Source organism: Dermacentor albipictus, chromosome 1, assembly GCF_038994185.2.
Source record: "Dermacentor albipictus isolate Rhodes 1998 colony chromosome 1, USDA_Dalb.pri_finalv2, whole genome shotgun sequence".
Classification (NCBI taxonomy): domain Eukaryota; kingdom Metazoa; phylum Arthropoda; class Arachnida; order Ixodida; family Ixodidae; genus Dermacentor; species Dermacentor albipictus.
The window spans coordinates 198,090,983-198,103,238 of record NC_091821.1 but is presented as its reverse complement, the minus strand read 5'-3'; the positions used below and the strand labels follow the sequence as shown (position 1 = coordinate 198,103,238).

Sequence of the window (12,256 nt, the reverse complement as noted above, 5' to 3'; positions counted from 1 at the left end):
GCAGCCCGGTTGTGCGCAGCGCGGCTTGGGAGAAATGTAAACAAGAGAGGAGAGCTGGCCCGATAGGCGCAGCAATGCCACCAGCAACGCCAACTTCCGGTTTCACTTTAGCTTCACAAAGAGTGACGTCAGGGCCTCTCCTGAGTTTCCTTCCCCCGTGAGTCAACACATCCAACAACGATGCGGTGACCGTAATCACAGTGATGATAGTGAGAGCATTTTTCACGAATGGCGACTTAGTGGCGGCCTCTCGAACTGGCGTGCGGCTTCGTGCAGCCAGTTCCATAGCCAAGCCCAGCCAAGCCCAGCCAAAACTCGTCAAATGCCAAAATGGCGGTTGGAACGCGTTGCCTACTTTAGCCCAGGCGGGTGCGGGGTGCTAAGTTGCGACGTACCATGCGGTAGCGTTTTCACAGCTACTACGTAACAGCGGGGTTCCTTATACATTGTATCCTATGGAAGCTATGCCGGGACCGGATGAAAACGACGTAGCAGCCGGGAAAATGCAGTAGGGAGGAACGTAACAGCGGGGTTCTACTGTATATAGCTTTCATTGATTACGAGAAAGCATTTGATTCAGTCGTAACCTCAGCAGTCATGCAGGCATTACGGAATCAGGGTCTAGACGAGCCATATATAAAGATACTGAAAGATATCTATAACAGCTCCACAGCCACCGTAGTCCTCTCGATGCGCACTTTTGCTGCTCTGCCGTGGCTCTTCCTGCAGAGCGGAGCACTAAAACCTACTGCACGCTCTGACGTGTTGGGCTGACTCGTTTGGCTTCTGTCAGGTTGTGCAATGCTCCCTCCTAATTCTTTCCTTCCTTCGTGGTTGAAGTTGACCGTTGGTGGGCAGTGAAAACGAGGAAGTGAATGTCCCACCAACGTGGACTTGTTTATACAGTCGCCGACCGTTTATTCGGACCTCACGGGGACCGCGGAAATGTCCGAATAAACAGGTGTCCGAAAAAGCAGATTAAGAAAAAAAACAATGAAATCCTTTATTTCCACGCACTTATTCGGGCTCGGCAGTAGGCTTGAAGAAATCGTGAGTGCGCCGTTGCACGCTGTTCCGTTTACGCGCAATCAGATAAGCCTGAATTTCGGAGAGGGTCGTACGGTCACTATTAGCGGCCGAAAGCACAGTCACTGCGTGTGCACGCTCCGTATGCGACGGCAGCGTAGCACATGGTGCGTCATGTTCCGACACGGAGTCATCGTCCGGCGGTGCAGCAGAAACCTGACGAATGATCTCGCCGTCGTCGAGTTCTGCGCATGTCAGTACAGCAGTGTCAGCACCTGTGAAACTGTCAAATGAGACGGTGTCCGGAATCGCAATGCAACCACTGCGCAGGTCTCGGCAGAACATTTTCCGTGTCAGTAGGAAGCACATCGGAAGGCGACAAATCTTAGGCCTCCCGGCACCCGCTTGCCGGCATTCCCCAGCGCAGTCTGCGCGAGCACTGTCGGCGCCATTAGACACTTGACGCGATGTTTCCGTACGCCGCGTTGGATCACCGAAACCTCGACACAGCACACAAACACCACCGTGCCGACACCAGTCGCGCAAACAAAAAACGTGGCCTGCTCGCAGCGTCGTGTGCGAAAGAAACAAATCAGCTGCTGGATTGTCTTGACATGGCTTACTAAGCTGAAACCGGAACTGCTGTACGGCCACTCTATCGAACCAGGAGAAACGATGATGATGAGCGGGGATTTCCAGTAGCGCCACTTTGTGGGGCGGCAAGGAGGCTCCGTTCAAAACAAAAACGGCGTTCAGGAAGTCGAACTAAGCGCCGGTCAGAGTCGGTGCATGATGCCCTCGATCGAGTTGGCTCAAGGAGTGTCCGAAAAATCAGACGAGAGGTTGCGAGATGTCCGAACTTTCGGCAGTTGTTATACATTATGGTCTATGGGGAGAATGGCGGTGCCACGAAGCTGACCGAATAATCGGGCATGTCCGAATTTTTGGAGTCCGGAAAATCGGTCGGCGACTGTAGTGCTAAATTGTGGCCGTTGCTGCATGAGCTGCCGCTCCTTTGCGTATGATTGAGAACTGAAGGTGGTCATCCAAAAATGTCTCCTGATTCAAGCATACTGGTTTCAGTACTGCCGAGCAGGCCTGAAATGTGGATTTGGCAACGCCAGATGGAGATTTGCCTCAAGGCGCCCATATTCTTGGTCACTTTAGAAAAATCGATCACTTGACAAAAATTTTGAGAAAGTGATTGTATCCCCAGCAGTAATCGAGAATACTGCCCCGTGATAATGCTACCATCAGTGATCGGCGCATGGGATGTACTTTGTGCTGTCAGCAATGTGGCTCTCAATAGCCTCAAGCAAGGCTTACCAAACTAGGCTAACAGAATTTCAAGTCAGTTTTAATTTTCAGCACATTCCCTCTCTGCTCTGTCTCATTTCGCAGTATCAAAATTCTCATGAAAGTTATTTTTTTCACTGTTGATTTTTTCTGTTTTCTATATCAATTTTCTTATTGCGAGTTTTAGCTTTGCTACATTTATGGACAGTTGAAATTCTTGTTCTCATGGCAGCCCACATAATTCTATTAATTCGATCATGACAGCACTGGCGAAATGGGTTGGATTATCGGGCAAGTCGAATTAAACGAGAGGCAGAAAAAACACCAAAATACACTGGTGATTCAGTTAGCAGCATTTGCCCTGATTCTAACACATCTCTGAATTGAATGCACACCCACCTTTTATGGGTTCGAAGTGGAAGACTAACATAGAAGTGACATTGAAGCTCCTAAACAAAGCTGAAATCTAATGTGCACCTGATTTTTTTTAGCAAGAAAGATGTAGTTGCCTCCAATTCTGGCAACAAGAAAAAGACTAAACCACTAAGCTTATCCTTCACAGAAAGAAACGTTATTTACTTAATGTACATTGTCATCACTCTCAGACAGCACTTAATCGCTTTCTTTGAAGAGCCCCAACATGTATTCCTGCGTACGGTCCATAGCATGTTTGATATTCTGCATATATGCTATACTACACTACAATTGCAAACAATATGGTGGCCCAAGCCTAGATTAACCACTTTGTTAGTTTGTCCTGTGACGCCCATAATTCTCCATAACTCGAAGAAACGTGATGCGACTTGTTGACACTAGCTTAAAGGGCCCCTCACCAGGCCTTATAGCAAATTTTGGTTATGCACTGGGAGTTGTTACATGTCCTCTAGGGAACGTTCTGCTGCAAAAATTTTTTGAGTCTGTTTATTAATAGCCGAGATAGAAATATTTCAGTGCCACAAACCCATGATTTCAGAAGGCGGGCTCCCCTGCCAAGGAAGACGCTCTCTCCACTCGCCCCATCTAGGCTACGCAAGCGAAATTCCTTCCCTGCGTTCTCCCATACCGGACCTCGAGGATCGCACGACACATACGTCACAGGCCCCGCCTTCCTTTTTTCTTTTTTTTGCTCCTCTTTTTTTTTTTTTTCCGGCGCTACGCATTTCCGTTGACAGCGTCGTGCGTGAGCTGTTGTCTTGTTCGCGTAGTGCACGATTTTGCGTGCTGTGCACAAGGAAGCATGACTAGCGGTATAATTCAGTCCTACACGAATACTGAGGCAGAAAAAGCAGATCCCAGAGCGTGATCACGCACTGGAACACGGTAGAAAATGGCATAGTTTCAGTACCTGCACACGTGACTGCACGACCGTGGGAACAAACAGACGAAGCGGAAGTACATCTCTCTTGCTTCAGTGCGAGGTAAAACAAAAAACACGCAGACATTCAGTTTGTGGGTTTCATTATTTTTCTAAACTTCAATTTGTCAATTCAGGCAACAGATCGCACAGATAACAGATGTCTTGAATAATTCTTTAAGTCACGTGTCACCACGAGCGACGTTGCACTGCGGACATGATTATGTCACCGTCCGGCTTGGAGCGCGGCCGCCGTGAGTGAAGAGGGAAACGGCGTTTGGATTGAAATTTCAGATCTTTCCGCAGCGCGTAGCGATGTAATACTTTGCAGACACAATTGCTATTGTGGAATGTATGTTCTGCGCTTGTCAGCTCAAAATGGTCAGACATGGTGAGGGGCCCTTTGACGTGTAAAATAATTGTAGTTCAATTGTGCTTTCGTAATAAGACTGAAAGCGTTGCATCCTCATTGTCGTGCCATTTGAGATTTTTGTCGCTCTCCATTGTTGCCATCTTGTGATGATAATGGCGAGCTAGTCAAGTCAGCAGATTATCGCGCTGACTTGACTGACTCTGACAATAGGCTGTTGTGAATACAGTTTTGGTTTCGTATCGAATTGCACTGCCCAAGCAGTTTCCAGAGGGATTCCTTTGGAAAAAAAGGGCACGCGTTAGAATTGGGTAAATACTGTAATAATTTATTGTGAGCAACTGTTTTTGCTTAAAAATCTTCCTGTGCCAGGTCAAAAATAGGCATTTTCAACTGGAGATGACGTGTGCTCAATGCAATCACTGTACCTTAAGCACCACCCAGATGGACGCTGCTGTCACTATAAGGGTCAGGCCACGTGCATGATGAACAGCCAAGTTAGGATTACGTGGTGAACACTAACTTCAGAATCGAAATAATGAACATTTGGTCTCCTAGAAATGTATGGGCAGCAGCCAGGACCTTTGGTTGGGATTGAATTAACCTTAAAATCTAATTAACTGAAGTCTACTGTACCGGCCTGTATGCTTTATTTTTAGGTTTACTTATTTAACTTCATTGCATCTCATTTTGATGTGCTATATTGTTTATTGAGTCCTATTCCTTGTGATGAATTCTTATGACATCTCGTTTTGTTATGCTGTCTCGTTCATTGAATCCTATTCATTGTGATGATTTTTTTTTTTTTTTTGCAGGTAGTACAATTTGGAATGAATGAAAAAGTGGGCAACCTCAGCTTTGACATGCCTCAACCTGGTGACATGGTGCTGGACAAGCCATACAGTGAAGAAACAGCGCAGATGATTGACTCTGAGGTGCGCAAGATGGTGCAGAAGGCCTATGACCGCACTATGGCATTGCTGCTGGAGCATAAAGCAGACATCGAGAAGGTAGGCCTTCATCCTTGAGAGTTGAGAAGCTCAGGCAGCTCTGTTGGTGATGTTTGGCTTGGCTTTTTAAGTATGGAGTACCGCATTTGTTTGATTTATAAGGCGGTCATGATTAAAAGATGAGGGTGCCTGTTGGGGGACCCCAAAATAAGAACTTAAGTATGCACACTAATATAAGGTGATAAAAAGTAGCCGATGGATTATTCACACTTGGTGGTGATTGCCTGAAATACTTAATTACTAACACAAGCAAAATGCAAAATGGCCACCGTGAAATAGGAGGGTAGCGTGCTTCAACATGTGGAGGCGTGGAGAGGGTTGGGCTCCCGACTAGAAGATAAAAAAACTGGATTGGTGAGAACTTTCGCTTCAGGTGTGGCTTTATGGCAGTGTCCGCTGCCATGCCATGAAGCCACACCTCAAAGAAAAATTTGCATATAACTCGTACTCTGGGTTACATTTTTTGTAATTCTTGCTGCAGGTTAAATGTGCAAAAATATGTTACTGCCTCCCTGCCCAATTGTTACAATTTGTGATGCCATTTAAAATCTGGATTGCTGGAAATGTGGCGCTGCTGCCACCATATTACCGTATTTACATTATTGTAATTCTACCCATTTTTTTTATTTGAAAATCTGAAGTGGGGAGGTTGACTTAGAATTGAAAATTTTTTTCGGGGATAGTGCCTATTGGACGGCAATACATTTTGTATATCTCATAATTTTTGTTACATTTTTTTCTTAGCAGATACAAGCGTGTATTCACAAGCTTTGTTGAATTTTATCCCACAATCTTGATTCTGGCATTACAGTTGGTGACCAATAATCCAGAGCCCACAGGGAACGTAAATGAGTCCTAACTATTGAATGTCTGAAATAATGAATGTATCCAAAAAATATGATTTCATTTACATTTTAAGGCTCATTGAAATGTATGTTTTAGGACTTTGAAACACGAACTTACTTGTAGGAAAGGTTGCTGCTTCGTGGCTGTAGTGTAGTGTCGCAAAATGGGTAAGTGCAAAGACACGCCGTAACACTTTGGAAGCGGTACGTCAACATAATAAAATTAAGCATACTTGTAGGAGGCCTTAAGCACCCCTGCTAGCAGTGCAGCAGATCTGTTTAAAAGTATTTGAAGACTTTCAGCAATCGTGACAGCCGACGCAGCCTTTCGAAAGAGCGAGAGAGTTCGCAAGTGCCCGTCGTCTAAGAGAAAAGTCTCGCGCTTACAGAGAGCCGGCGTCATAGCAGACGACACTTTTAGCATTCCTCTTAAAGGTGCAACACTTTCTTACCATACAAAACGTTTATTTCAATAAATACTTCACGAGTATTTTTATATAAGTACATGCACAGTTGTTATTGCTGTTGTAAAAATAAATCATTATTCTCTGGCGCTAAATCGGGAACAAAATTGCAGAAGAATGCATACCCTGGTGTGCCCTGGTGGCAAACCGTGCTTCAATCTCAAAGTCATACAAAGCTTATGTAATGTGTTGTGCTTTATATAAGATACTGCAGAAATAAAATTACATTTTATGCAATAATATTTGAGTATAGCTTAGTTTACTGCGCCGCAAGCAAATGCCACTAGTCTAAAGATCGAAGTCAATCCGAAGCCTGTGCTTCCCATCATTTCCATGTAGGTTGAGACAACACTCAGGAGAGCCCCCATAGGCACTAGCACCACATTTCCCTCTAAGGTATTTATTTAGAAACTCTATGGCGTGTAATCTCGAAGGCCATACTTTATGTCTCATATCTCTGAGGCCATACTTGATGACTCTTCGAGGTTGCCAGAGAAGATAATGGTGGCAGAGTTGGCATATACCACAACCATGGATGGAGTTCGGATAATCGAGTGTAGAACTGGCGGCTGTCCGAAATATCGGTCCTCTTTACATATTAGGTCTATGGTGCCATTGGCCGTGCTGCGAAGCTATCCGAATTACCAAGCATGTCCGGATTATCGGTGTCTGGTTTATTGGTTGGCGACTGTATATATCTTTTTTTATGACACGTGAAAAGTGCATTCATTCTGCTTTTCGTTTATGTATTACATAAAATATTGAGTGCAGTAGTTCCTTCCGAAAAAAAAAAAAAAAGGCGTAACCTACAAAATACACCTCTGTTCCCCACGGTAGGAAATGAGTTAAAACAGTTACTAAATCCGTCAGCCTCAAGTATAAAGGGGGGGGGGGGGTGACTGAGGCAAAGGATTCTCAGAAAAAAACCTCGCCTTATATTTGAATAAATACGGTATATCAATGTTGAGCCCCATAGAGTGGAGACAGCATTGATTTGGGGTATTAAGCAGTATATATCGTAAGCATTTTTTGCAGGCAGCGTGCAAGACAAGTCGGATCACCATACATGTCATTAGCGGAGTATTTTGTGGTAACTACATAATGTGCTTGATCTTTATGCATTGAGCGTATGTGCCGGTCATAGTTTGAAAGCTTCACACAGATGCTCTTATGCTCATTTAATCCTTTGTGGACGAGTGTTGCATACAGGCAACACACCACAAAAATTTTTTTTTCTCGTGAGCTTTGGTTTTTACTATGGAGTTTTTGCCTAAATGTCTTCAGCCAGCACTGAATACAGTCGAACCCACTTATAACAATATATTGGTTATAACAATGAGAGGCTGCTCCACCGCCAATTTTTGTGTTTCCTATGGTGAACTAACCTGCTTACTACAATGCCCCCATGCCGCATTATCGGTTATAATGATGGAAGTCTGGCTGCTGGGTGTCTGCCAAAAGATAATGAAATGTAGAATCCTGTAAAAGAAAAAAGAAAAAAATTCCAGCTGCTGAATGATTGTCCGCCAACCCATTGGTCGCCGTGCCCTCATTTTCCAGCCATCTCTGCATCACCAGCCTTGTGCGCCTCTCTCCCGTCGCCCGTCCACCCCTCCAAACAGGAATGGGCTGCGCCCATAGCTCTACACCATGGTACCCCACGAAACATGAATGAATCGCACCAACTGTGCTGGCATCACTCCACTGTGTGGCTGCGCTGCTCCCAGATTGCTTGTTGGCCCCTCACTCTGCGCAGTTCTGCCAATGGGTTAAGTCACCCTGGCTCATCTTTGTTGGTTGCTGCAAAGTCGTTTCTGGCCATGTGGTTTCTCAGCCTCGTTTGACTTGCCGCCGAAATGGAAGATGGCTGATCTGCCCGCTGATCATAGGCAATGCACAACATTGCCGGTGGAAAGAAAGCGTACTGCTATAGATTTGCAAACGAAGTGCTTCTAACCAATGAGGCAATTGTTGTGAACATGCTTGCGTGACGGCAGCGATGACAGGGTAGGGAAGGCTGTCTTAATGTCTTCACAGGGTGCCCTGCTTCAGTCCCTCCGAGGCTTTGTTTTCGCGAGGGAACTTCCGCTGCACTAAGTGGAGCACCGGGATGCCTAGGAGGATGTCTGAAAACTTCGCATAAAAAAGCAAGCCTGATGAACATTGGGCTTTTCTCGTGCAAGCCAGTGAGAAGTACGTGGCGAGATTTTTGTGGCGATCTCACCCCAGTGTTTCTTCTGGATTTCTCAATCTTTAGTGGAGGACTCCGGATTAATTTTGGCCTCCTCAGGTGTGCACCCAATGCACGGTACACAGTCATTTCCGTAAGGAAGAAGTTTGGCAGACGACTTGCTTTCTTTTGAAAACATGGTCAGAGGAGAAAGGCCAATTCAAAATCTTTGGTTGCAGCGGTATCACAGAGGTAATGTAGCAGAAATGCATTGTACACCTCTGTTTCACATCTGACGAGAACTGTCTGTACAAGTTTCACAGGAAGCCATACATGGCTTCGGGTGAAGCGAGCTTCAAGTTTTCTGCCGGGTGTTGCCCACAGGCAACAAACCTATTGCCTCAAAAGCTTCTGCAATAATTTTTTTCTTTTGGTTCTGTGTTCTTGTTCTCAGTGTACTTTGCACATTTCGATGACTGATAAACTTTCCTTCAGGTGTTTTTATGTCTCTTCCTTAAACGGTTCACGTGCATGTTTGCAAAATTCCAATGTTAATACTTTTTGGTATTCACCACACTCCTACTAAAAAAAAGGGCTTGGCTTTAGTAGCGTAGTCACCAGCTTACTTTGAGTAATAATCGGCCTTGTGGCCATTGTTCAGGTGGCAGCCATCGCCCGTGCGGCAAGCAAAGTTCTTTCTTCCGACAAGCACAAATGTAGTTGCTTTTTCCCCCAATCAAACGTGATCTGATACAGATGCACCTTTTGCCTACTTGTTTTTGGTGCAACGGCAAAGTCATTTTGTCCATGTGCATCGGAGCGGAGATCGCCCCCCATGACACTCTCTCCTACCCCCCTTCGGACCACCACTAGCCCTTGATTTGCTTTCATATTCAAGCTTTCCCTCCCATCCATGTTGATCTTTCTGAGCCCATCTCTTGAAACTTTCTGTTCCCTGGGAAAGAAGAGAGGGAGGGGGGTGGGGTTCATCGTAAAATTTCAAGTGGAGGGGGTTTCCACTCCCTGAACCCCTTCCTGGCTCTGCCAATGCTTGGCTTGACTGGTATGTGACCAAAGCAGTTGCACAGGAAACCACGAAAGCACATAGCTATTATGTCCTATTGCAGAAATAATTTAAGTTCACTTAGTGCGAACCACATGAGCATTAGCTTTATAAACATAAGATTTATTTCTTACAGCTAGTGCTGCACTCGTCTGCTTCCCATCAGTGCCGGTGTAAAATCGCTATCATGCTCACCGTTTACTGTTTCTGGCCATGCTACGTAAACACAATGGTGACTACAGATAGAAAAATCTTTATAAAAATGTTTCGCAAGGTTTTCCGCATTACCATGCAGGATTGGTCACTTGGACCTGTAAGCTTTCTCTTGCAATAAAAAGAAAGGTCCCATAAAAATTGGTTGTTGTAATTTCTTACATCACAAACTGGCCTCATTCAGTTTTGTTGCCTCAAGAATTTGACTGCTTCTGTGAAGTGCATCCATCACATTGCCCCTTTTTAGAACCTTTCTGTTGAAAACTAATTGGCTGTTTATTATTTTTATTGGTCCAGCTATGTGGTTATTCTTGTAAGTGAACCCCCCCCCCCCCCCCCCCCCATCACAACAAGTATTGTATGCACTTGTCGAGCTTGTTGGAGTGGATGCTGCAGCTGAACTGCTTGCACTCTCTCTTTGCAGGTTGCAAAGCGCCTTCTAGAGAGGGAAATCTTGAGCAGAGATGACATGATTGAATTGCTAGGCAAAAGACCCTTCCCAGAAAAGTCAACGTATGAGGAATTTGTTGAAGGAACTGGCTCTTTTGAAGAAGATACCACGTTACCTAAGGGCCTTGAGTCATGGAACAAAGGACCTGAGGAGGACACTAAGTCGAGCAAGCCATCCTCCCCAGATAAAGACCAGAAACAACAATCTGCTAGTTCTTGACTTTGTCACTTTCATTTTTGGTGCTGTTCATTGTCCTTACTTCACTTTCTTTGTGTGTTAGGCTGGCAAGATTTAATATGCCCAGTGGTGACCATTTTCTGGGTCGTGGGTTTTTGTTTGATAGAATGTACAGAGTTCAAATTTTTTCATGTGGAGGAGCGTATCATCACAAAGTAAAAATAGGCATGCTGAAGTGCTTAGTATTTGTGAATGAATAGCATGTCAGCAGCGCATCGTTACATTGTCTGCATGTTAGTGTGGTCTGTTGAATTAAGTGACAATAAATTGTTTCATTTATTTTCATGTGTTCATCGTAATTGCTTTGCCTTGGTAAACAACAGAGGGTGCAGTAGTTCAATCCTTTATATATTCACTATTTAGTAGTTTTGCATGATGAAAAACAAGAACATTGCCCTTGACCATCAAACAGTTGGTTTGTTGACACCTTTCCCATTACAGGGATGTATTTTTTCTTAGTAATCACCTGGACTCAGGCTCGCCAAAATTCTCCTCAGCCAGGCTCACTCAAAGTTACTCACCAAGATCAGATTAAACCAGGTTCACTCATAGTCACCAGAGACTTACAGACTTGCACTCACTCAGGCTCTCTTGGATTCCCACAATTACAGACACAATAATACTAATAGAATCATGGGATCCGACATTACGTCTAATGGTATCGCCAACTTACTATTTGACTTGGAATTCGCAGGCTTATTACTCGTGGATTACCAGCTCACTAAAAGGATTACTGATGCAGAGCAATATCAGCTTGCTTCAAAGTTGCATTTACGGTCACATCTACAAGCCTGCACTGCCATGCACTCACACTCTCTTCTGCTCACAATCGCACATACTCGTTTACGCTCATAACGATGTGCATTCAAAGTAACAGGCGTTTACTGGTAATTAAAGCAGGGTGTAAAACTGAAAAAAGAATGCCGGTTTGGTTCAGGTTCAACACGCTCGGATTTCTTTCTGGTTCAGTTCTGGTTCCTACGGGGAAAAAGAAAAGTATATAAGTTCACAAACTGGTTCAGTGTAGTCTACTTTATGGCTTCATGGTGACACATTGCCCAGCGTTATTGACTTGTCCGTGTGGCACACACGCAAGTTATGTCAGGAGGAGGCAGAAATGGACTACCTGGCATGTGGGAGAACGCAATTGATGTTTGTACATGAATGTCAATTAATGAAGTTTAATGCTATATATAATGGCACACCAACTATTTTTCGAGTTGGGGGGGGGGGGGGGGCAAGCCATCTCTCTCTCCCGGTGTACAGATATATTGTACTGAAGGCACTGGGCATGGTGCTGGTGAAAGTTGACGAGATTGAGAAGCGCTTGCTTGCCATAGCTCCTGCCGACTTTTTTTTTCGGCCCAGCGCTGCAAAACTACAAGTGCTGCTAGGCAAACACCCCCATTGTATTTGGTGGAGGTGCTGGGTTTCTCTTCCAGATCCTAGAACTCCGCAGTCGGGCGCTAGCACCAGCTTTTGAAATGGAGGATCCGGGACGGTCCCAGGCTGCTGCTCCCGTGTCCACGGCCATCGTCTGCCCTGGCATCATCCGTCGGCGTGATCCTGTTATATTTAGCGGAACAAAGGAGCACGACATGGAATACTGGTTCGCCAAATATGATCGTGTAAACGCCTATAATAAGTGGGACAACTGCGCCAAGCTCACTAATATGATCTTTTACTTGATGGACGTGGCAAATTTATGGTTCCGGAATCACGAATCCGATCTTGCCACCTGGTTGACTTTCACGACA

General features: G+C 45.0%; 1 protein-coding gene across 4 annotated transcripts in view; it reads left to right on the top strand.

The window, feature by feature from the left end:
• Nucleotides 1–10,778, top strand: part of Afg3l2 (AFG3 like matrix AAA peptidase subunit 2) — a 133,583-nt gene extending 122,805 nt beyond the window's left edge. For all 4 annotated transcript variants that reach the window (XM_065433513.1, XM_065433512.1, XM_065433515.1 and 1 more), the window contains 2 exons: nt 4,862–5,056; nt 10,236–10,778. In XM_065433513.1, coding sequence (XP_065289585.1) covers nt 4,862–5,056; nt 10,236–10,481 — 441 coding nt within the window. In that variant the 3' untranslated portion in view covers nt 10,482–10,778. The remainder of the gene's footprint in view (nt 1–4,861; nt 5,057–10,235) is intronic.
• Nucleotides 10,779–12,256: the final 1,478 nt, after the last annotated feature.